Genomic DNA, 24354 nt, shown 5'->3' with positions numbered 1-24354 from the left:
ATTAAACTTTACTTTATAGGATAGCTACTTTGTATTTCATTGGCAGCTCGGAGAGTCATTTTGAGAACAAAATTTGGAATGTACTACATTAAGTTTCCTAAGTCAAGCGTGTTCCAAACCATAGACTGCCTAGCACAGAGTACTGTAGATTGTCCATTTGAGCAGACACGAAAGAACAAATATCCATCCCAACCATCATCCCCCCCCCCCCCCACAGACACACACACACACAATGGAGTATAGCTACTTGGGATACACTGCTCTTATACCACTGACAATAACTGAGAGTGTGTAGTACATTGTTTAATGCTTCTTAACAGATTCATTTTTTATTGATCTTCATGTCAGCCAGCCGATATATATATGAATTAAAACAAATTCTTTGGAAGTTTTGATGCACATTAGTTTTCAGCAATAACATTTATTCGCACATTTCTAAAAGCAGTGTTTGCAGCTGGTATCCGGGTACCTACCCTGTTCCTAATTTATTATCCCAATCCTATGCAAAGTGTGATTTTTTTTTTTTTTTTGGCAAACCGATGTTAGGCAAGATTTTCCCATTGACTTAGTGTGGTGTAAGGCTACCATGTAGTCCAAGATAACAGCAGTAATGAAAGTATTCCATGGATATCTTATAAAAAAAAAAGCCAGTTTCATTTTGTGTCACACATGAAACTGCCCTTTTTGTGACCTCAATTACTAAACTAAGAGAGTTACAGTAGGTCAACATAACTTTATTATTTGACTGTAAGGGTCACCTACAGTAGTGCAAATATTGTTCCTTCTCAGAAAGAGGTAAACCACAAAGTTTACGAGTCTGGGTCACACACATAAAAGAGAATGGCCCTGTGCACTTTTGATGCCTAATATTGTATAGAGAATAAGTATACAAAACAGCTGAGTACTTACTGTGCATCTTTGGGTGGATCTTTGGCTGTGAATCGAATACATTCTCTCATACGAATGTTGGATTTGATCCATGATGGACTTTGCTGAAATGAAAAGGAGAAAATTATGAGATAAATTGGGGGGGGGGGGGGGAAGAGTGAGACTAGCACAAATTACAACTCAAGACAACCAAAAGACATGAATGTATACATGTATAGCAGAAGCCAACTATAGGTACTGTGTACTGGTACTGTAAGTACAGTAAATGATATATCATCAACATATGTGTACTGTATCTTAGGAAAGTATAATCAAACATAATTAATGCTTATGTCCATCCTTCTAAGGCTGGGTATCAACTCAAAATACTGTAAATGAGAAACATTATACCCCATCTTCAATTTCTTCTGACATCATTCGATTGATGCTTTTCTTATCAAAAACAGATGATTCTCTACTCAGTCGCACTTGAGAAGGCGTAAAACGGAAGGATTTTCCAATTTGATCAAATTCAGCAGCCATTTCAGCTAACTTTGAAGATATATACTTCTATCCTCAGTAAACAGTAAGAAGTTCCACCATCACTGAAAAGTGAGTCCGTTACACTAAAATCGGGTCAACATGGAACGATGCCAACAACATTCGATCTGCCTCGATACAATAACAGCTGTGCACAGCAGAATCAGAATATACAGTAAGTGAGTTACACATGAACTGCATGATCAAGAGATCACAGTCATAAAAAGTTGCGTGTCACAACCATCATCCATTCTCAACTTTCTGTTTCACAAAGGTGAGGCAGTTGTATTACAAGAGGTACTGTACATGACTTCATAAATTTAATCATAAAGTAGTTGTTCCGTCTATCATGGAAAATTCTGGCACCGGTCGCCCAAGTGTCTAATTTACAGCAGGATATAATCCAGGATTTGTGGCATTCTGAGAAAATGACTCGGCAGAAAAGGTTTCGTTCTTACTGTACAGTACAAAAAGTTCCTGTCCCTTGAGAAGTTCAACACAACCTACTGATAGCGAGTGCAATAGACCAGGAAACCTTTCCTGTAGTTTGTTGTGTTATCAATCAATTAACTGGGATTTTAGTACTGGAAGCTTCCTCCACATAATTCACAATGACACAATACCAAACTTATCATGCTGAATGAGCCGGTACATTTCCACCCATCGTCAGATGAGTACAGTATATATATGCACTGTATACAGAACGTACATGTATACATGTACTGTACAATAAACTGACAAGTTGAGTTAATTGTTACTTCCTGTAAAGTTACTACAAGTGTCCTGAGATACTGTAGCTAACACTCGGAAGAGCAAGTCTCTCAAGGTACTCGATTAAAAGGTAAACACTGTAAGCATGTACCGTACCAGGCCCGCAAGGATGTGCAAGTATCATATTACTGTACTTGAAAACTAATCTGACCATATCTCAGGAAAACAGAAATGTGAAGCTTAAACTAGACACCGTTTATGATTTTACAGGTAATCCAACAGATGTATTGAACTACTTATTAAGACAATTCCTTTTCCTGGGTAGGGGTTGCTGTTATGTGGGGGGGGGAGGGGGTGTGTGGGTTAGGTGCTGCTATTGGGGGGATGGTATGGGTTAGGATGCTGCTAATAGGGGGGGGTGATGTGCTAGTTGGGATGTACTGTAGGATACATTTAAGTACAGTAAGTTGGGGATAAGGATTTGCAGATTGTGCTTGTAATTTAAATTATAAACTGTCCAAACTAAGCTTTCTTTCACTGATCTTTCAAGAAGCTGGAGTAACTTGCAGAGGTAAAGTGTGTATGTTTGCATTTGTTTTGCTAATTTTATTCAAAGCGATATGCCAGTGGCAGATATTGTGATCACTGAAGCAGAGGGAATTCGACAAAAAGTGTTCCACAGTGACAGTGAAAACCCCACCTTGACAACCTCCTATTTCTTAAACTCTAGATATACACGACTGCCTGAAGGGAACCAAGCATTTTGCCAGGATGGACCCTGTGGTTACTCCAGGAAATGGATCTGTATACTACTGTGGTACTTATAGTATATGATGTAACCAAAGCACAATTTCTTGACAAGTTTTACTGTGATGTTGTTGTTTATATGTCCATGGAACTTGATACAGAGCTCTGTTAAAAGCTAACAATGTTCTTTGAGTTCAAGGTTTCATAAAAAATACAATTTTTGTCTTCTTCTTCTTTTCTTTAACATTATCTTTTCTGTCACAGAAATTCTGTGTATAAATTATTATGCATTATGAAACAAAAGAAAGGTTTTGTTTGATCCCAGATACATTCACATAAGTTTATCAAGTCTTTTTTTAATTAATATTGTATATAATCAAACAGTATCAGAGTATGGTTTCCCCTGTTTACTACAACACAATATACTCATAATGTGTATAACATTCTTTAGAGGTCAACAGAAATGTCCCCTAAAGGTCTCTCTATCCTTATAATATTTCTTCTGAGATATTAATTATACTCTTGATTTGACAACCAATTAAAATGATCTTACATAATTTACAATAGAGATGAAATGCAATCAGACTCTGAGCATAAACAGCTGTGGTTTTTGAAACCTTGCATCTTTCAAACTGCTCTTTTCGTTTAAAAATTAAAATACACTTTATAATGGCAGTCAGTGATCCGTACGCTAGGAAACCTATTTAACTTACTTCATTGTCACTCGTTGCCAAATTTCATGCATAAATTTGCATGAAATAATTAGTAAATACTGTAAGAGCACTAGCTAAATACATGCTGTACATACCAAATTAATCTGCAATTTACTGTATGGTATGTTCAGAAGCCTGATGGACTGTTAGCATGGCAAGTTACACTTTGTTGGGTTAATAATGAAATAACCTCATACAGTAGGAACAGAAGACATTAAATTATTTTAATGATAATGATACCGAGGATTTATATAGCGCAGACATAAACACCGATAAGGGTGCTCAAGGCGCATAACAATATTACCCTGGTCACTGATAACCTGTCAAAGATAAAGACAATCCCTCCACATGGCAGCAGCTAAACACCACCCAACTGACAGTTTATCTCGCAGGTCCCCATTTATACACCTAGGTGAAGAGAGGCAATGGAGATAAAGTGCCTTGCCCAAGGACACAGCATAATGATCTGACCAGGAATCAAACCTGCAAGCCTAAGATCACTGCCTTAAAACCACTTGACCACAACGCTCTAGTTATAATGAGCTATCTGAGCTTCTAATCAACACATAGAGAACATATTCCACATGCAACACTGATTGCTCGACTTTAGCTTACCATACTCTGTAACAGGGAGTTACTAATTATAAATATAATCACTGAAAATGATATATACTGTACGTAGGCCTACATACATGTTGTACAATGCAATGTAGAGTGCGTCTAAGTACAGTATAATTACTGACGTGGGTATAGTTTTCCACTCTTTTCTAATTAAATCATGTGTGAGTGTATTCAAATTTTTCAGGAACTGAAACCACAAACACCCTTTTCTCAGTTTTGCTTTTTAAAGTACACTCCCTCTTTTATCAAAAAAATTAGTGCTTTATTTGTAAATCTTGAAACTGAACAATACATGCAGAGGAATTCTCGCAGTGGAATTCTTTGTTTGCCTGTTCTTGTTAATTCTGTAAGTGGAATGTTATGTACAGTAGTGTATTATAATTGTGATCACTACTACATGTACAAATTTTACACTCAGCTAACAAAGCATCAACAGAAAATTCCAATAGACCTACAAACCAAAACAAGGTACAGCTATCCACATACAACTGTTGATCATACAGTATATATTGCAAAGTTGATAAGAATATTCATAAATTTAATGGAAATTTTTTCTTCATCGTTACTTTTTTCTTTTCTTTTCATGTTTTTATGGATACATACAGTCTTGGAATCGTAAGGATTTCATCATGCAATGAAATGAAATGTTGATACAGAATACAAAGAAACACCTATGTAGTAACCTAGTAAAATACATGTACTGTATTGTATTTGCAGTGATTAACATTATAATGCAACATCAAAATATTTTACCCTTGCAGTTCTGCTTCACTTTAACCAGTTCATGAAGTTTTCCAGTCACGTTTGATAACACAACTTAGGCCCTTGCAATACACAATGAACACTCAAACAGACCATTCCAATATCAGTCAAGTTTCATTTTAGAGTACATGCAGGCAGTAAAAATTGGAAGTTTTCTGTTTCATGTGTTTAGAACTTAAAGGGTGTGAAGACTCGCGCACAAAGAAATGTCTCATGCCGGTAATCTGACCTAGTTTTGAATGAGGTGTAACAGAAGTGTTAGACACCACCATCGATCCCTGAAAATACACACACAGCTTGCTACCGTCGGTATAAGACACTAGTGTACAGTCAATACATACAGCTACTAATAACCACAACACAGTGTACATAGCAGCGATGGACATCTCAGGTATAGATAAAAGATAACAAGGTATCACGTTTCATTACTGTCTGCATTTTGTAGCGACAATAAGAAAACTTCACTTGCAAGCAACGAAAGTTAACTTTTTCAGAGCGCGGCATGCGGTTTGGGGCGAGTCTTCAATGCCTTTAAGCTACTGTATGCCAGTATAGATGCCTCAGGTTTATGAATTGCTGATTATTATTTTGATATCACTAATTACAATTTCCTGAAGAAATCTCTAGAATGGTACCTTATTTAGGTCCCACAGTGTAAACCATTCTGCATTATAAATTTACCATTTGGGTAATACTGTCCAGACAGCTTTTTGGTTTTAATACCGACCAAACTCAAGAAGGTCCCAATTTAGTGCAATTAACCTGCAATGATGATCATGCACTTCCAGAGACTTGGCTCATTATAGTTAACCACCAATTTACAGGTAAACAAAGCATAATTAGCTCAATTAAACAACCACAACCACATGTGGATGCAGAGATAACTAATTTCTTAATTATTTGTCCTCCTCAAGTACCTATAATGGATTCATTTGTATGCACAGTAGGGATTCTACATTAACTAGCACAGAAATCATGTGGCTTCAACAGAAATTACATAAACCCAGCTGCATATGATATAATGCAGCAATTCTATAGCAGCAAAACATGCAAAAAGCTGTGCATTAATTGTAGGTACTATACTAAGTGACTAGCTACTATAAACCAATATTGAGAACTGTGTTAATAATATAAGTTTATAAGATAAGGTAACATAAAATGGCATTACTTTCACTTTCAAGTTTCAATACCAAATTAATTATCACTTACAGTTTCACTAAGCATTCGTTGCAGTATCTGTGTGGCAGTGCAAGCAACACGTTTAAACCCTTTCTTTCCCCCTCCTGGAATGGCTTCGATTGGACTAAACTCCTCATCACTATCTGATGTGATTCCCACTCGCACCCTGCGGGACATCTTGAAAATTCACTAAAATACAGTATTTAGTACTTTTTACTCAATAAAACCTCCGAAGAAGTGGAGACATTCAGTGGTCGGCTGGTCAGAAGCTTCCTCAATTTAAAGCTGGTGTTGATAGCAATTGTTCACAATATGTCTGCATCCGAGTTAAGAGTGACAATCCCCTGGTAGGATTTTATCCATACAACCATCACTTACTAAAGATGTAGTACTGTCAAGAATCTCCATGTATGTAGTAAGACAATCCTTCAGTGCAAGAGACTAGAGAGCAGGAAGCAACAGGCAGCTAGTACTTACAAATATATACTAACATCATCTATAGTTACAGAATAGAGCAGGGCTGTGCTAACCCCATGACCCATGAAATTACCCATATATTCAGTCTGGTGTACAGTAGACACGGGAACAATAGTCAGTCTCCTTCAGTCTGCCTCACCTCTCTGCACCCAAACACTACAGGCTATGAACAACGCAGGTTTATCCTCTCACTGAATAGTGACAGATTAGTGACATTCATACTGTAGCACCCAGGAAAATATGCATCTCAACACAACTCTAGCTGCAATGCTTTCCCTGGAATCACACAAAACTAATTATGAAAATTTAGTATCCAATGCCATATTCCAAAAGAAAAGCTGCCTCTGCATATAGGCTACTGCATACCGATGCTTCGGTCTTCAATTCAATTTCAAAGCCTTTGTCTGCGGTAGGCCTACTAATACCTGAATTTATCAGCCATGAATGAATGAAAGTCAAATACTAGCGAACCTGAATGGAGCCTGGTACTATATAATAAAATCTGGCCTCAGCGATTGTTGGCTGTGCGTGGCTACGAATTTAATCCACTATACTACAGGACCTTTTGTCATCCTCCTTTCAATGAGCTCTACCAGCTGTTTGAAATACACCACCACATATATTGTACTAGTTCTCGGTGAGTTCAAACTGAAGATAACATACATGTAGCAATATATATACTAAATACAGTCTCTGTGATGCATCATCATCACCATCCAGTACTCATTATTAACCTGCTAGGATTAATACTACTGTAGGTAGTACAAGCAACAGTGGTTATGAAAGCACCGGAGAAATCTTGATGAAACTCATGCGGCCAACCCTTATATAATTGAGAAATACAATTTATAAGCTGTGTTTGTGTACATTACCTACTGTGTATGCACACAGGCAAATGAATGACTCACTTGTGCGCAGACCTTTATTGGGTTTTTAATGACCTTTACAATAGACTGGCTGAGGAGAGCTTGCTTAGGACCATTATGAAGGTCAACTTAGAAATTTAAACAAACAAAATCTTTAATTGGAGCTAAAGAGCAAATTTGAAATTGCACATGAAGTGAAATAATCATAATTACTTTATAGTAGAACACAAACATGAGTAATTAGTACATCTGCTTATGAATAACATGATCGCACAAGAAAAAAGTGGAATTTGTAGTAGATTGAACAGAATGTCTTTGCTAAAGGACCTCAGTGATCGATGCCAAGTAGTCTGTGGTTCTGTGATTCATCTCAAGTCATGTCATCTACATCAGTTACAGTTCACTTGCTCTTGTACAATATAGAGTTCAATAAAATACCTGCTTACTTTAATTCTTGAATTCTCTCATATTTTCTATCTTGACCAACATTTATATACAGTACTGTATGTTCCATACATTAGCATACATTACAGCATTGTCATGAAAATCTCCAGTACAGAGAACACTGACATACTGTATATGCAAACATTTCAAATTTAACACATTTTATGGATGTACAGTATACAAGACAACAAGAGGAAAAAAAAACAGGAAAGTAAATGCTCAAAAAAATCCTAAAGTGGAGGAATCGGTTAGATCCGTGTTTATGATGACATGCATAATGAGGCTTAAAGTAGGTAACATGTAAATTGGTGGCCCAGGCCCTCTAGATTTTGTACAGTATGTGATGAATGTTTCACTTGAAAATTATGATATTGCTGATAGTGTGCTCTGTGTATGCAATGTAGAAGGACAACTGGCATAGTCACTGATTCCTTGCCAATTATGTGAGTAATTAACACTATTTATTTACCTTTGACAAATCTACAGTTAACTGTAGATTTGAACATGCATGGTATAACCTGAAGAGGATGTTCTGATACTGATTACAGTAGTAGTGTAAATGGACTTTCAAAACAAGTGAGAATTTCCATTAATTGGGTATGATTTTGAGGGTTATCAAGATTGACTAACTGCAGTGTCCAGTTTTTTTTTTTTAACCGCTGTTCAGTAACTCACCATAACTGACTCCCATCCATGAATCAGTCAAAAGGAGCTACATATATACTGTAAGTGTGTGAAAGGTTTATTGTATAAACTATATAATAAGAGCACTTATTTCAATTTAACACATATTGCTGTTCAGAATTTTTTTTACAAAAACATGTCTTTTGGCCAAAAGCGGGATTCTTCAATTTTAGCGACATACTTTTTAACTTCCTGTTGAAGATCTTTATTTAAATGGAACACTTTTACTATAAATATGAAGTTGCAGTCTCGTTGACATCCAACTTATACTTGAATATCCATGGATAATAATGATGGATACAGGTTCAATTAAAATTAACACTGCCCTTGAACTGTTTATCAACCTATAGTGGTTTCTGTAATTAACATATTAACCAGGGTGTTAACATCCTGAAAGTCGACTACAATTTTTGAAGAAGAGCCTGTACCCTAATTGGCTGTCATATTTAATTGGATTATACTGTAGGCTGCTAGGCCTAACGATACACTTAATATCATAACGATATCGATTAAGAAAAATGTAATTCTTTCTATGCACAGAAAAATGCCATACAAACTTACACACAAGACATTTATACTTGAAAGGATACAGTTCTTATAGGAATGGAAAATGAATGGACAACGCTTACAAATATTCCTTAATTATAATGACAATATAACTTACTGTAAATGGTATGCACCTATTTTCCTTGATGATAAAAGTTTTCTTGGTAAAAACCTGTAAATTTACTGGCAACTAAATGCAAAAAGGCAACTTGAAGAAAATAAACTGCGTGGGTCATTTTGTTCCCCCACAAAATCAGGAGCCAGCTACTGTAGGTCCAGTGGTCTCTCCTGGCAGATTATTCACTGTTGCCTTGTAAATTTCCACTGACTCTCATAGCTTTTAAAGACTGTCTCAAAAATTAGAACCCTGATAACTTCAGACAATTAATACCATGTACCTACATTATCAACAAAAGACTTTATAACAATGGTGTCCATATGATAACCCTCCTCTGGATTGGAATCATCAACAATCATCAACATCAACAATCAAACTATATAACCATCATTTGACAGAGAATTAAGTCAACAAATCCCACAGTTGATGTTCTGTTTGGTCCACCATCACCTTACAAATACTGTAAGTTAAAACTGATCACACCACACATATGCCTCACTTTTCAACTATTCACCAGACTTTTTCACACAAAATTGCTCAGTATTATCTATAAATGCATTTCCTAGAACACTAGTCACAACTTTATGGATATTTGCAAAGTTCCTGTAAAGCTCAGTAATCCAGTTCCATTACATATATAAGTTAGTACGCTAAATTAACTTTTAGTAAGATTTCATTCATGTTGAAATGAATAATTCTAAGAATTATATGTAAAGATGATGATAAACTATACAGTATATATAGCACATCATCCCTTTATGCATATATAACTGAACTCTTTAGTAACTTGAGTTCCATTACACACAAAAACTACCACCTGGGCAGATCCAGAGAGGGAAGTGGGTGTGCACATTCGTAGTATCCCAAAAGGCTCATTTTAGAGTAATATGTAGCCTAAATATACCTCAGGATGTACCATTTCTCATCTAAATTTTGTACTTGATCTAGGGAAGAAGCTCAGACCAATCTAAATGCGAGTCTATTTGAACTCCCTCTGGGTCACACCTCCTCCATTTTCCTTTCCCTGACTACCAAATCTACTTCTACATGAAGTATTGAACCATTTTGGCCTACAGTACTACTACTATAAGTGCCTACAAGTTACAACACAGAGCTTTTAAAGTACTTGATATATATATATACACTGTAATTTACATTAGGACAAATAGTGTAGAGTCCACATAAACTTTCAGACTACTTCAAAAATTAGGATCCTGATAATTTCAGACAGTTAACACTGTACCTACATGATCAATGAAAGCCTTTATAACAATGGCGTCCACATCTCCCTCAGACTCTAGATCGGAATCATCAGACGAATAAGTAGACATCATTTGACAAAGAATTAAATCAACAAATCTAATAGTTGATATTCTGGTAGATCCACCTTAACCTTGGAAAACCTGTATGTTCTGTTTAACTGATACACACCATATGTATTCACTTCCAGGACAGATACAAACTTTAGTTGCTTTTTGGACACTATTGACTATCACTTTTTTTTTCACACAAATGGCTGACTAGTCACCTACAGTATAGGGCTACACAATTTCCAAGCAGGTCACAAGTTGTTACACTTCGGTGAGCTCACATGATTGCTGCTCCCCCTGATTGTATTGTTTCCTGTTTTATGGGGCAAAAGGGATGTGAAATGGGGATGACCACTTTCATAGATTTATGCAAACTACTGAACTAGTTATTTATGATCCTGTGGTCAATTTTAATTGTGGTTACCATAAACTGGACATTACTTGTGTATAAAATGATGTAGGTTTTAATCTGAAATGGGGTAATTAAGTTAGTTATAACACTAAATCTACATATATATGCAGCAAAATATTACAGGAGTTGTTTTTTTTTTGCAGCACAACGTAGTAGGTACAGAACTTTGGGTTTCAACACATTGTGTATACTGTACTTGTAATTCAATGAAGTTTTGGGAATCATTATATCCTTATAAATGCTTTATAACCTTGGCTGATGAAAGTAAAGTAGGAGTGATCACTTCTTCCAGGCTGTAAGTTTACTGAATTAATTAATTAATGTTATACTGTAAAACAGATTGATGACAAGTTAACTACTAGTACTTTCTTGCACACAACAAGCTACCGTTCACATTACACTGAGTATGCTTGGTATTAACTAGTAACTAATTAATTAATTAGTATGCTGGTTTTAACTCAGTTCTTCAAGAGTTAGTGCATGAACCTATACGCATACATTATTATACACATGGAGAGGAATAAAACAATGAAAAACAATCCATCAATTTGGAGAGTAAAATTTAGGAGACATTCTGCTTAAAATCATCACAGCCACACGAAGAGATAAATAAAATAAAAGAATAATACCACACCTACTCTTTACTTCCATATTGAACTCTTTTGACTGCAGAAACCTAGGTTCTTCACTCAGCCATGCAACGTTCTGTACTGTCTTCCATGTGCATGTCTTCACACAAAGGGACAGACGCAACGTTACACACACCTATCAAATTGCTACCATGGGAACATACTTGTTAAAAGTTCTAGAAATTAATTTAAAAAAAGCATGGCATCACAATCGTATATGATGTGATCTGAATATTTAGCAGCTACCTCTAAAGGTCAATTGATGCAATGCACACACAGTGCACATTACTTTGTAATGCAAGCCTCTGCATAGTAGGCACAAAGTGATCTTTCTATATTGCTGCATTGTCATAACTGCACCTTATTTTCTTGATGATTTGGAGTTTGAATGTGAATGTTAGTAGGAACTTAAAGGTACATGGCATTTTTTGGGCGGCATAATATTGAAAAAAAAGTTGAACTTAGAACTCAACGGTTATAGTCCTAGCTGCTGTACTGCAGTTACACATCATACATAATATTTACATTTATGCATATTTGTTGAAATTCTCAGAATGTTTAACCTAAGTTGGCCTGAAGTTTCAATCCTAGCAGGATCTTCTTCAAAGGCTAAATGACAAGTAACAGTAACAGAAGGGACAAAAACAGGCACAGAATACAGACAGGTTAATGAGAAAGGGGAACACAAAGAGATAGATGTGAGGGGATTAGTAGACAAGGGATGGGGAGAAGAAGAATGAAACCAACAGGGAAAGAGGAGTGGTAGGAGATAAACAGTGGAGGGACAAAGAGAGGATTAAGGGAAGGTGGTGGGGAATAAACTGGAGAAGGACAAAGACAGAAAGGTGTGGAGAAAAAAGGGTGGAAGAGAGCTATGAGAAGAGGAGTGATTGGGGTGGGGGAACAAGGGAAGGGGGGAGAAGGAGGGGGGACAGAAGAAAAGTTAGTCATGTCCTTCCTGAATGTTGAGCCCATGAGGTTGAAAGGTGCGAAGGCGTTGCATCCACAGCCTCTCTCTGCTGATTCGTACTAGGTCAGGACAGCTACCTTAGGAATCCTGCTAGGATCGAAACGTCAGGCCAACTTACTTTTACACATTCTATTACACAGGCTCTCTAGTGGGTAAGCAGTTTGCTAACAGTTTTATTTTATTTTGAAATTCTCAAAAGTTAACAAAGTTAAAAGTGCATTCAAAAAGAGGAAACAAACATAAAGTTGTACATAACAGTAATTTTCCCCTGATCTGTTTCAAATATGGTTCAGTAAGCCAAAAAGACTTCTATAACCGGCTAAATTTCAATATTGTTGTTCATTGTGAATTTCCTTGCATTATTGGATGGAACTGTACTGTACTAGAAAATAGATACTTTTGCAGATGTGAGGGCAGTAGATAGCTTTGCATGACAGGAGCACAGAATGAAAGGTTGCTACCTGCAGTCAAGATAGTTTACAATAGGTAGTGAGTAAGAGCTGCACATATGTCAGATGTGTACAGTAAGAAACTATTAGATTTACTGTCCAATTACATAAACTCTGTATTAAGCTGGATCAATAGAGCTAATTAATATGGTGGTGAAAGCTAGATGGATTTCATAGTTCTGGTTCTCAGTCAATGTTTATAGAGATCTCTATTATTCAGTTTAAATCTATATTGATTCCTCCAGCCATTACATTGGTATATATTTAATTAATATTTATAATTAGATGTCATCTAATATGCCTTTGATAACATCACAGGAATATTGTTTGTGAAATTGTAGTTATAAGCTTTGGGGCAAAATGTTGTTATCGTATACATCGTGGAGTGCAAAAACCTTAAATTCTTATTTATATCTATAGTAATCACCCAGAGTGCTCTATAACATAACAACCAGCGGTCAATGTATTAAATCCAGTATCTTTAATATCACCATTGTAACGTCCCATCTGCTTACAGTACTATTTAACTTGTTTCTCTGCCTGTTTTCGTTTTACAGCCTGCTGCCAAAGATGATCCTCCTACGATTGAAATGCTAGGCCTATCCATTTCTATACACTTACCCGTACATATACTGTAGACATTTTGCAATATTAAATAAACAATTTGTGAGCAGCTTTTTCTTCTCTATTTGTCTCTTTGTAATATTATACGAGAAGCAATGCACTAGATCTGTAATATAGTTAGCATACCTAGAGGAGAAGTATGGCAGTAATACATAGCAGAAACTAAAACTTAGAAAATTAAGTACGACCGAGCAATTACTAAATACCTTATGAGCAATGATCTCCAAAATTCTCAATGGAGTTTCTTCTTCTTTCATCAGCTCATGAGATACCCCTGACCTGTTGTTGTACCTCATGACGACCTTTAACCTACAGTAACTGTAGGCCCTAAACAGCAGAGAAGGATCTGAAGATGTCTACTCCTGTACTACCTATATATAGTAGAGTAGGTTTACCACTATATAATCATCTCTAAATAACACATGTGTACTACAGTATAGAGATGTTGACAATGACAGTTGTTGTTTACTGTGTGTGAACCATCATAGTTGAAATGAGCATTAAGTCAACTGTTGATATAACACATTAAATTAAATAGATGATTAACACACAAGAAAATGAAACAAACTCAAAGTTCACATTACAATACTAGTTACTGTACCATACCACAAATAGAGTAGTGTATGTTGTCTATGGCAAGCCAAATGCCTCTTGAACATCCAAGGGTGAAAAAGGAATGATGGTGACTCAGAAGATTAGCAAAGTTTTGGGGCAATTTCTGAGTCGTCATAATCATCCCTTTTTAGGCTTGGATGTTGAAGAGGATGAAAATAAACTACTGATGATCTACAAATCTGAAGGAATTGAAGATGTGATTTAAGGCATTTTTGAAAATCCTGGGTGAGACAAGACCATTCCACAGTGAGAGCTAGCAGATGGGTTGAGGAGCATCTATGCTTAACTTTGGCCTCTTCTGCAATTTTAAGTTTAATTGCGGTACGACAGCTACATAGCCTCTGAATGCAACTCAACAAGAGTGGAAAATACAAACATATCTATAACCAGACTACTTTTCCAAATTTTTGCAATTCCGATGGTGTTACACACAACTTTAAAGCCAAACCTAAATGAGCCTATTTGTGAATTATGAGGGTACAATACTGTACCATATACTGTGTGTGATACACTAGGCAGCTATACAGAGCCCTATCTTTATCAAAGTTGCTAATTTACACAAGTGCAAGAAAGATCTGAAGGATAAGTAGTAGATAGCGTAACAATCATTTCTGACTCATGGTGCTTAAAGCAACATATTGCATTTGACCTGCAATTGTACAAATACTACCAAACAGGTTACTCAAAATAAGATTGTAATTTGATTGAGGAGCTGTTACAGGCACTAATGTTCTAGATTTTACGCCCTGACTCCCAGTATATAAAATTTGAACTAACTGAATTTAATTTGATCTTCAACCTTTGAATTCCCAGAGAGCAATATTTTAGTACATACTCAGTTGCATATGGATACAGTGTATATCTATGTAAAAAGCATTTATATATTGGAATGTCATGATTTTGAAAAGGAAGTTGACTTGACTAGTGAATCTGAGGGCCTGTACACTACAGTACCTTGTTTTAAGGGACTATATTGAATAGCATCGAAAAATGTACCCAAAATCAACTCGAAAAAGGCAGTTATTTATAGGATATAAGAAGATAAGTCTTCCCTAAAATTGAACCTTCATACTACATAAAGACAGAGAGATACATGGCTTGTTCATCCCCCAAAATGATAATTATATTTAGGAATAATTTTTTCACATACATAAGGTATAATTTAACACATTGCTTGAGGGTAACAATTTCCCATTTCAATAAAAGTAGAAATTATTATAAGAAAAGAGGTAAAAAGCATTAATTAGTGAACTTCATAAAAATTTACCTTAACAATCTCTGGAAAGTAGTATGTCATATTAATAGCACTGTTCCATGGGTATAGTAAGTTATGATCAGTACCTTTGGGGTATGTATACTGTATATAATGCAGCCTCAATTGGAATGGCTGAAAACTGACAACAGCGTTCTTCAGTCCACTTAAAATGTAAACATTGCTTGGATATGAAAAACAGTTCAATATATATCATTTAACTTGAGCATTAAAACTTCATTGGAATGGCTTTTCCTTTCCTTTCAATTTCCAAGTGTGCAATCCATGTACACATAGCAAACTTTCAAACACAATGGTGTTATCACAGACCTACAGTATTTGTCCTCTAGGCCTAAACAATGACATGATTTATTCCATATACAAATATCTAGGAGATAAACACAGTTAGTTGAATATTATGTGGCATAGATTCCACTGTTCCACAGAACTTTGCTTAGCAAACCCTTTTGCAATAAATGCCACTTATTTACTTTATTAATACATCAAACTCAACAAAACAAGTTGATGATGACAATGATGACAAACAGTCTAGTACAGGAGTAATCACTACACAAGTAGCTGTTTACACTCCACTGCTGTAGTTTTCCAGTGTTACTGTACATGGTCAATGAAATAGCAACTCTGTCATGACAATTTTCACACCAGCCACTGTGCATTCCAACAAAAGGTGTGTAAGTTTGTCACACATCATAACAAGCTGATGGTATTCCTGAATCTTTACTGACAAGACGTGTCAATTGGCAAGGACATCATCAATAAATGCAGCGCATTTAAGGGAATACGTACTGAACTGCCAAAACCTCAATTACAGACACTGGTGGAGCTGCACATCACAGATCTATGAATCATACAAGTTTGTGAAAGTTGCAGGCACCTTCAAACTTAAACAACTACAGTACTTAGTAGTGTTTATATCCTGGATCTACAGGGACATAAACCGGCCGATCCTAACAGAAGCAAACTTGTAAAATGTTATATGCCAATTCAAAAGTTTTGTCAATTTGTCTTTTTAAAAGATACGACAAAGTAGGATGAATAATTCTGAAGGATCAGAACAAAGATGAACACAGACAACTTACTATGTCTTTCTTTAAAATTTTACATCCAATTTCCTATTTGAAAATTGGGATATATGTAATGTGAAAACACTACATTCATCAGTATATATATAAATTGATGTTGGAACCCTATAGATCTAATCCCAGGTTGAAACAAAGTTTCACTTTAAGCAAAGTTTCATGTTGAAATCTTTAACAATTTCAACTATATCAATCTCAAGAAATTTGTAGGAATTACAGCTTGTAAATTTCACCAGGATGCTAAGAATCTGTTTCTCATTCATCAATAAAATAAAATTTCCTCTTGACTATCACTTTAGAAATCTATGGCACCATAGATATTTTAATAACCTGAAACTTTAGGAAATAGTAAGAATTGACAGCAAGCCTTAGAATCACATTCTACTGTAAAGTACAAGTTCTATGAGAAAAAATATCCAGGTAGACCCAGGTCCATTAGAGGGACCTCCAGGTCCATTAGAGGCACCTCCAGGTCCATTAGAGGGACCTCCAGGTCCATAAGAGGGACCTCCAGGTCCATAAGAGGGACCACCAGGTCCATTAGAGGGACCTCCAGGTCCATTAGAGGGGCCCCCAGGTCCATTAGAGGGACCACCAGGTCCATTAGAGGGACCACCAGGTCCATTAGAGGGACCTCCAGGTCCATAAGAGGGACCACCAGGTCCATTAGAGGGACCTCCAGGTCCATTAGAGGGACCACCAGGTCCATTAGAGGGACACCAGGTCCATTAGAGGGACCTCCAGGTCCATTAGAGGGATCTCCAGGTCCATTAGAGGGACCTCCAGGTCCATTAGAGGAACCTCCAGGTCCATTAGAGGGACCTCCAGGTCCATTAGAGGGACCACCAGGTCCATTAGAGGAACCTCCAGGTCCATTAGAGGGACCTCCAGGTCCATTAGAGGGACCACCAGGTCCATTAGAGGGACCTCCAGAGGGACCTCCTGACTTAATATTAAAGATTGCATCGCAAAAGAAACAACACAGTCATATGTTCTCAACAGAGAAGTATCAATACAGCTGCAACAGCATAAAGGTGAGAGTGGGATCTAGGCAAGGAGGGGCAGGTGGAAAGAAGTTAGTGAAATAATACCTACTGTGGTCTGCAGGTACACAAAGACACAATTTGCTACTCTGTCGATGAATTGCTATCTATGTGTAAGTTAGTTCCACCATTGCCAATCTAGAATTGTACTCCAAAGGAAGCATTGCAGAGTAACCTGTGAAGTCTTCGATGGATTAACAAGTTTAAAATGCCTTTTGTCCTTTGTTGCTCAGATTTATTATGCAATTTCTCTATTCACAAAAATTTGTAATCCACATTTATTATTGCAATGAAGAGACTAGATAATCCTGTGTTCTGCGTATCGTTACACGGGATGCCTCATTAAAACTTAAACAATTACCCAAGGAAACAAAGTAGGTTGTGTAAGTGTTTAAATCCAAGTGACATTTATAGACACTTTTAAAACTTAATGGCAACCTGGCTTGGGAAGATCCAAAAGAAGGCAGACACATTATGATAATGAATTCACATACCAAAATCATGTACAGGCATTTCAGGGTAAAGAGAGAGGCAAAGCATTTGGGTGGGTGACAAGGAAGTGACCAATCTCTGGAGGGTACACAATGTACAATGCTAGAAATGTACCCACATTACTCTCTAGAGGCACATTCAAATAAGAGTAGTATTGTAGTGAGGAGACAGGTAAAGATGAAAATAAAGTAAATATAGTGATACTCATACATACTTCCTCAGTTTCAACTACAAACCGTAATCTCCGAATCATATCATTCTATTAACCCAACCCATCCTTGTTTCAACTTAAAGCTCAGCATATGGGAGCACCTACTGTATTCATCTTTGAGTTGAACAAACTTGCAACAAGTGAGATCATGCCAACTCAAATGTTTAAAAAGCTGAGAGATACAAAGAAACTTACCTCTTCATAATGTATTAATGTGCTCCTCTCTAGGGAAACACACGCACGTATTTACATATAAGTCTACACAGCTGAGAGATACAAAGAAACTTACCTCTTCATAATGTATTAATGTGCTCCTCTCTAGGGAAACACACGCACGTATTTACATATAAGTCTACACAGCTGAGAGATACAAAGAAACTTACCTCTTCATAATGTATTAATGTGCTCCTCCCAAATGATGTTCTTCTCTTTCGCACTTTCTTGAAGCCTGGACGTTTGTTTCCTTTTTTCCCCATGCCACTGGGAGTAACTTTACTAGTTAATTTTGTAATGGTGGCGTTTGGCATTTGGCTTTTAGACTTAATGATTGTAAAAAATTTCAAGGCAGCAAATGTTTTGAAAAGTGTAGATAAAACTACAAAAATATAATTGCACTATACATGATCATAGGTTTTGGTAAATTTTCAAGGATTTGGGGAAAAGGATCAAGGTGATAATCAATGAAAGACAAGTTTCTGTTGAAAGACCTGGCAATCACCTGCAATAAAACAAAAATCAATGGAAGTAAAATAGAATAACTTTCAAAAAACCCATGATCAATATATATAAATGAAAGTAAATTGTTATAACGCTAATATAAATCTCTTTTTTTTTCCATTTGCCTATCTGCACTTAGCATTGTTACAAATGCTGGGTTTTGCCTCCCCAATGCAAGATCATGCTAGACAGGGGCGACAATTCTCCAAACTGCTTTCTCTAGGGAAACACACGCACGTATTAACACATATATGCCTACACAAAACATGAACAAACAAATTAACCTTTCTCTAATTCAATGTCCTTTTTCGTCTTCTTAAAAGCACCATATCTTTTTTTTTCCACGCCAACCTTTTTTTAATTCAACAGGTGATTGCTTGGAAACAAATATAAAACATAACAATCGACCACAAGTAGCAATGCTTCAGTACAAAGCTACTGTAACAATGTTTCTATGACAGAGAGATAAATACTAAAAATAATCCATGGCATTTCTAATGATTTCATTGGCTTATAGTCTCTTACCCATTGCCTACCAACATCCTTGCATCCTTAAAGTTCCCTGAATGAACACACAGTGCATTCAGTATGTTGCTCAATTTTGTTAAATGGTTGAAACTAGTCAGTACTGGTAATGTTCATTTTAACTGTGTTAAGATAGCAATGTTTGTGCTATACTGTAAACTATCATATGTGAGCAAACCATTAACATAACAGTCCGTTTCGACAAGAAATCTGGTAGGATTAAGCTGTCATTGTATTGTTTCTGAGACCATCAAGTAATATATCTGAACCATCAATTTCATCACAAATGTTACATGAGTTTGGACAATTTATGTTTGATATTAATATGATATGCTAGCATCTCTGATTTTGAAAATGTTCTATTGACTTCACATATGTTCGTTCTCTCCGCATTGAAAAAAAAAAATCTGTGCAACATTTGTGTGTAAATGGTTCATATATGGTCAAAGCAACAACTGAAGACTGAGATTCTTAAATTTCCTACAAAGTTTTTTAGGGCTCAAATTATATAACTGGTTGAAAAAACAGTAATTTACATTGCCATTTAACTTCCAAAGACTTGTTTTCTTTACATAGATTGTTGACTCACATTAATAGCATACAGTAGATACAGTACGTGTGTAACATTTTCAAAGCTCTAGCCTAAAATCTGATCCCCTTAAAATATTGTAGCATTGTAATACCTGTAGGTAGAAGCAAGAAAGTTTGCAGATTAATTAATAAGGCACTATCACATAATAAATGTGTACATTTATACCAAGGTTTGGCCCTAGTGCTACAATTCAGTCTTTTTTAAAAGTATAAACCATTTTCTGATTAAGTTACTGTGGCCAGGTGATAGTGCTTGATATCACTCTGCTGCTAACTGAAAACAGCTGAAATTAACCAAAGTACTGTAGCCTTGGTTACTGCAACTTATTACTCTGGCAAGTCTAAATATCTCATTTGCTCGTGGCATTTTTCCTGATAAATTAAAAGTAGCTAGGGTAATTCTTATCTACAAACAAGGTGTAAAGAAGAAGTTCATTAACTATCGTCCCATTTCTGTCCTACCCTGTATGTCAAAGATCTTAGAAAGACTTACTGTATGTACAAAAGGGTTTACTCGTTCATTCCAAAACATAATAAGTTGTCGGTATGGCTTGTCCCGGCCCCTCTACAGAACTTACTCTTATAGACACCATGGACAAACTCAACAAAGGTTCAGGTAAAAATGGAACTTCCATTGGGACTTTTCTCGACCTGTCAAAAGCTTTTGACATCATTGATCATGAAATTCTACTTATTCAACTAGCAAATTATGGTTTCAGAGGGGTCTTACATAACTGGATTAGTAGCTACTGTACTGTACTTATCTAACAAAGAGCAATCCACTTCTTTCAAAGGTAAAAATGTGATGTCCTTCAAGGTTCCATATTTGGACCCATTCTCTTCATCATGTATATTAATGACTTACTTCATGTATGTAAGAATGCTTCACTTGTCTTGTTTGCTGACAAATATCTTCTTCAGTGAATCAAAACCCACATCGCCTCGAGGAGTTGGTGTGTCATGAACTTAAAAGTAATATTTTGATTGGTTTGCTCACTAAATGTGGCAAAAACAAGTTTTAGGTCTTCAATGACTTGACCAGACGGGGTAGTTTTTTGTTTAATATTTCCATTGATGGTAAATCTTCAATGTGCTGATAATGTAAAATTCCTTGGTGTCTATATTGATTCTAAGCTATCGTGGAGCGACCATATTTGTAATTTTGCATCTCAGATTGCTAAAGGCGTTGGTATTCTAGGAAGGCTGAAGAATGTGCTCCCTAGAAATGCTCTCAGTACAATCTCTCTTACTTTAATCTACCCCCACCTTAACTACCGTTCGGTTATTTGATCGTTGTCAACTGAACAGGCTAAACGTGAACTACAAAAGTATGCAATCAGACATATACACTTGTTCCAAACCTCGTGACCACACAAATCATTTATTCAAGTCACTGAACCTACTGAAACTTACTGACATAACGAACACCAGTATCGCTACTGTACTTTCACCTACCGATCACTTCATGACCTTTTACCTGATTACTTCTCAAACTACTTTTCACACAACTTCTCGATCTATGACCACAATACTCGACAGTCTACATTCCTGCATCAAGACAACATCCAAACTATATATAACACTCTCTGAAACCGTACAATCAGGCTCTGGAATACTCTTCCTTATTCTGTTACCGCTAAGCCAAGCATTCAATCTTTTAGAAAAACCATCTTGTGTTATTTTGTTCACAGCTACTAAGTGCAAGCCCAATTCTTGTTTACATTGCGGTACTTGGATTGATGTTGTAGAATGTAAAATTTTGTTACATGTCTCTTTAAATATCAACTTGCTGTTAAATTATCATGGGTGGGGAATGGGACTGGGTTTAATGGGAGGTTGGGGGTGTTTTCCATTCCCATTTTCTACTTTGTGGTTTAAACCTAGCTGTCTCTTTTAGAACTGCTAGTCTTCGTAGTTGTTCATTTTTTCGATGTTTTAGTGTATTGTATACCTAAGTGCACATCTTCAAGCCCTGTCAGGTTTCTGTGCACTTCCTTTCACCTCGTGTAGTTTCTGTTATTACAATTAATGTTATAATGTTGAATCTGTTGTGTTCATACATGAAATGATAAACGAAACAAAACGAAGTCATCCGGCTACATTAACTCTAACCTAAGGCCTGCAGGCTACAGTGTTGGGACCTAGGCTAGACTACACTGGAAATTTGGACAGAAAATCAATTCTTGGAAGTTGGAAGTCCGTATTTACCTCATGAACAATGGGTTCCATCTTGTTTTGGGGGAAGGAAACATGACACTAGGCTACACAAATTCCTAACATAAGCTAATCACAATATATTCCATCAATTGTGTATTGTGACAAGGCAGGCCTAGACGGGGGCCGTGTCATTCCGCCATCGGTACTTTCCGCCATAGTAAATGTGCTCTTTCCGCCATAAAAAAAGTGCCATTCCGCCATGTTACCGTCATGGTGGTAAAGCTTTTTTTGTATGGCGGAAAGAACACATAATTGTGGGTACATTTTATATGCAAGTTGTATATTGCTTCAGGTCACTCTACCTAGGCCCCCAAAAATCCACAAAATCGACAATCAGAACAGAACTTTTAATAAACATTCTGCCTAATTTAATTTGATTTATTCAACCACTATTTATATATTTGAAGACAGTGTATCAACTCTTACAAACTTACAATTAAACTATTCAATCAACCTGAACATTAAAGACTGTGTATCAATTCCCCAATCTTGTCTTAACTACAATCAGTCTATGCACAACCAGCGAACTGTCACATTTGAAGACGGTGTACCTATCCTTGCCCTTGATTCAAAGAAATTTTCACCGATACATTTCTGTATACCACGGTAAAATCTATTCCTAAAATGTACCTTCCCGCTTACTGGAGCGAAAACTATATCGGAAAGGTTTGGCGGTATGTACTATGGAAGAATGTCACTAGATCCGGCCTCGACCAGCCCATTGGCCTAGGCTATGTACAATCAGTAATGACAGTATCATGTTGTCGTTAAACTGGCAATTAGCCTGACTATAGCCTGGTATATTATGGCCTAGCCTATGGGTAATTTGTTTTGCGACCTTAGTTCTGTCAAATATTACTCTTCCTGTCAAAAGGGGTGGATTCAAGCAGTCAATGAGCAACTTTTCAACCCTATGATAAATCTACTAAGTTGGCGTCGCGGAACTAGGCTAGCTCAACGTTAGTGAGTTACACTAAATAGTCATAGGCCTATGGCTGAGTGAGTGTTAGTGATAGGATAGAATAATTTAACGTTAGATTACCATTCAACGACAAATGTAAAGAGGTGGCTACATGTTAGTCAGCAAAGTGCTAGCAATAGATAGGACACTTATAACCAATATTCTAATATCTGTTTATTTATAGAAACGATTCGCTGAAAGTTATAAAAAAAAGTACCTACATTTTAATCTTTTCTTGTTTCTGCGTAATATTGCAAATAATCGGTTGCCATAGAAATAGAGGGCGTTATATCAGAATACATTTTTTTCTTCGTCCCCTTTCCTTGCCTCTTTTATCATTTTCCAAAGCCCTGTGTCTGGACTTTATCGACGTTAAAATGTCCGTAAAATGAAAGTGGGGTTATTTGAATCCACCAGACAACGCATTTTGTCAAGCAAAGATATCAGCTTATCACTTACATTATATGAATACTTGAGTTAAGTCCAGGCGCGTAGCCAGGAATTTGCCAAGGGAGGGGCGAAACTGTAGATTTGGCATTGCAAACTATCTAAGCGTAGCGCCACCATAAGTTGGCGCGAAGCGTACAAGAAAATTTGGCTGTAAATGCCTCCCAGATCGCTGGAAATGGCACTTCCCAGGCCTTGTAAGTTGCATCTTAGCATTTTCTCTCTTGAAAATACTAGCGATATCATAAAAACATTAACATTTTTTTTAAAAATATGCTCAAGGGGGGGCGGCTGCCCCCTTCGCCCCCCCCCCCCTTGGCTACGCCCCTGGTTAAGTCACCGAAGAAAGAAACCTGGGCAAAAAACCAAAGTATCGATCCACTATCGACCCCCAGTCCTCTTGATAATTGTGTATCATGATTCCACAATATATGTTATGTCCAAGTTCATTGTCCTTTCGCTATATTTCAAGTTAACATATGTGCTAAGAATGTCACGAATATGTCACTAAATA

General features: G+C 36.6%; 1 protein-coding gene and 1 long non-coding RNA gene across 9 annotated transcripts in view; one reads left to right on the top strand and one right to left on the bottom strand.

The window, feature by feature from the left end:
* Window positions 1–23684, bottom strand: part of LOC139966116 (transient receptor potential cation channel subfamily M member-like 2) — a 58779-nt gene extending 35095 nt beyond the window's left edge. Inside the window, exons 1-3 of one of the 8 annotated variants that reach the window (XM_071968824.1) lie at window positions 23615–23684; window positions 18766–19100; window positions 910–992 (exon numbers count right to left, since the gene is read on the bottom strand). In XM_071968824.1, the coding sequence (XP_071824925.1) occupies window positions 910–992; window positions 18766–18909 (227 nt within the window). In that variant the 5' untranslated portion in view covers window positions 18910–19100; window positions 23615–23684. Of the gene's footprint in view, window positions 1–909; window positions 993–1278; window positions 1559–6170; window positions 7432–10522; window positions 10793–13875; window positions 14028–15551; window positions 15597–18577; window positions 18597–18765; window positions 19101–23614 lie in introns of those variants that run through there. The other 7 variants (XM_071968829.1, XM_071968828.1, XM_071968826.1 and 4 more) reach the window with 7 other exon arrangements.
* LOC139966117 (uncharacterized) lies at window positions 2195–3195 on the top strand. The gene is made up of 2 exons (XR_011792476.1): window positions 2195–2388; window positions 2849–3195. It is a non-coding gene; the product is annotated as an uncharacterized lncRNA (long non-coding RNA).
* Window positions 23685–24354: the final 670 nt, after the last annotated feature.

This window comes from Apostichopus japonicus, chromosome 4 (assembly GCF_037975245.1).
Source record: "Apostichopus japonicus isolate 1M-3 chromosome 4, ASM3797524v1, whole genome shotgun sequence".
Lineage (NCBI taxonomy): Eukaryota > Metazoa > Echinodermata > Holothuroidea > Aspidochirotida > Stichopodidae > Apostichopus > Apostichopus japonicus.
Note: the sequence above shows the minus strand (reverse complement) of the source record. Positions and strands in the feature narration are given on the sequence as shown.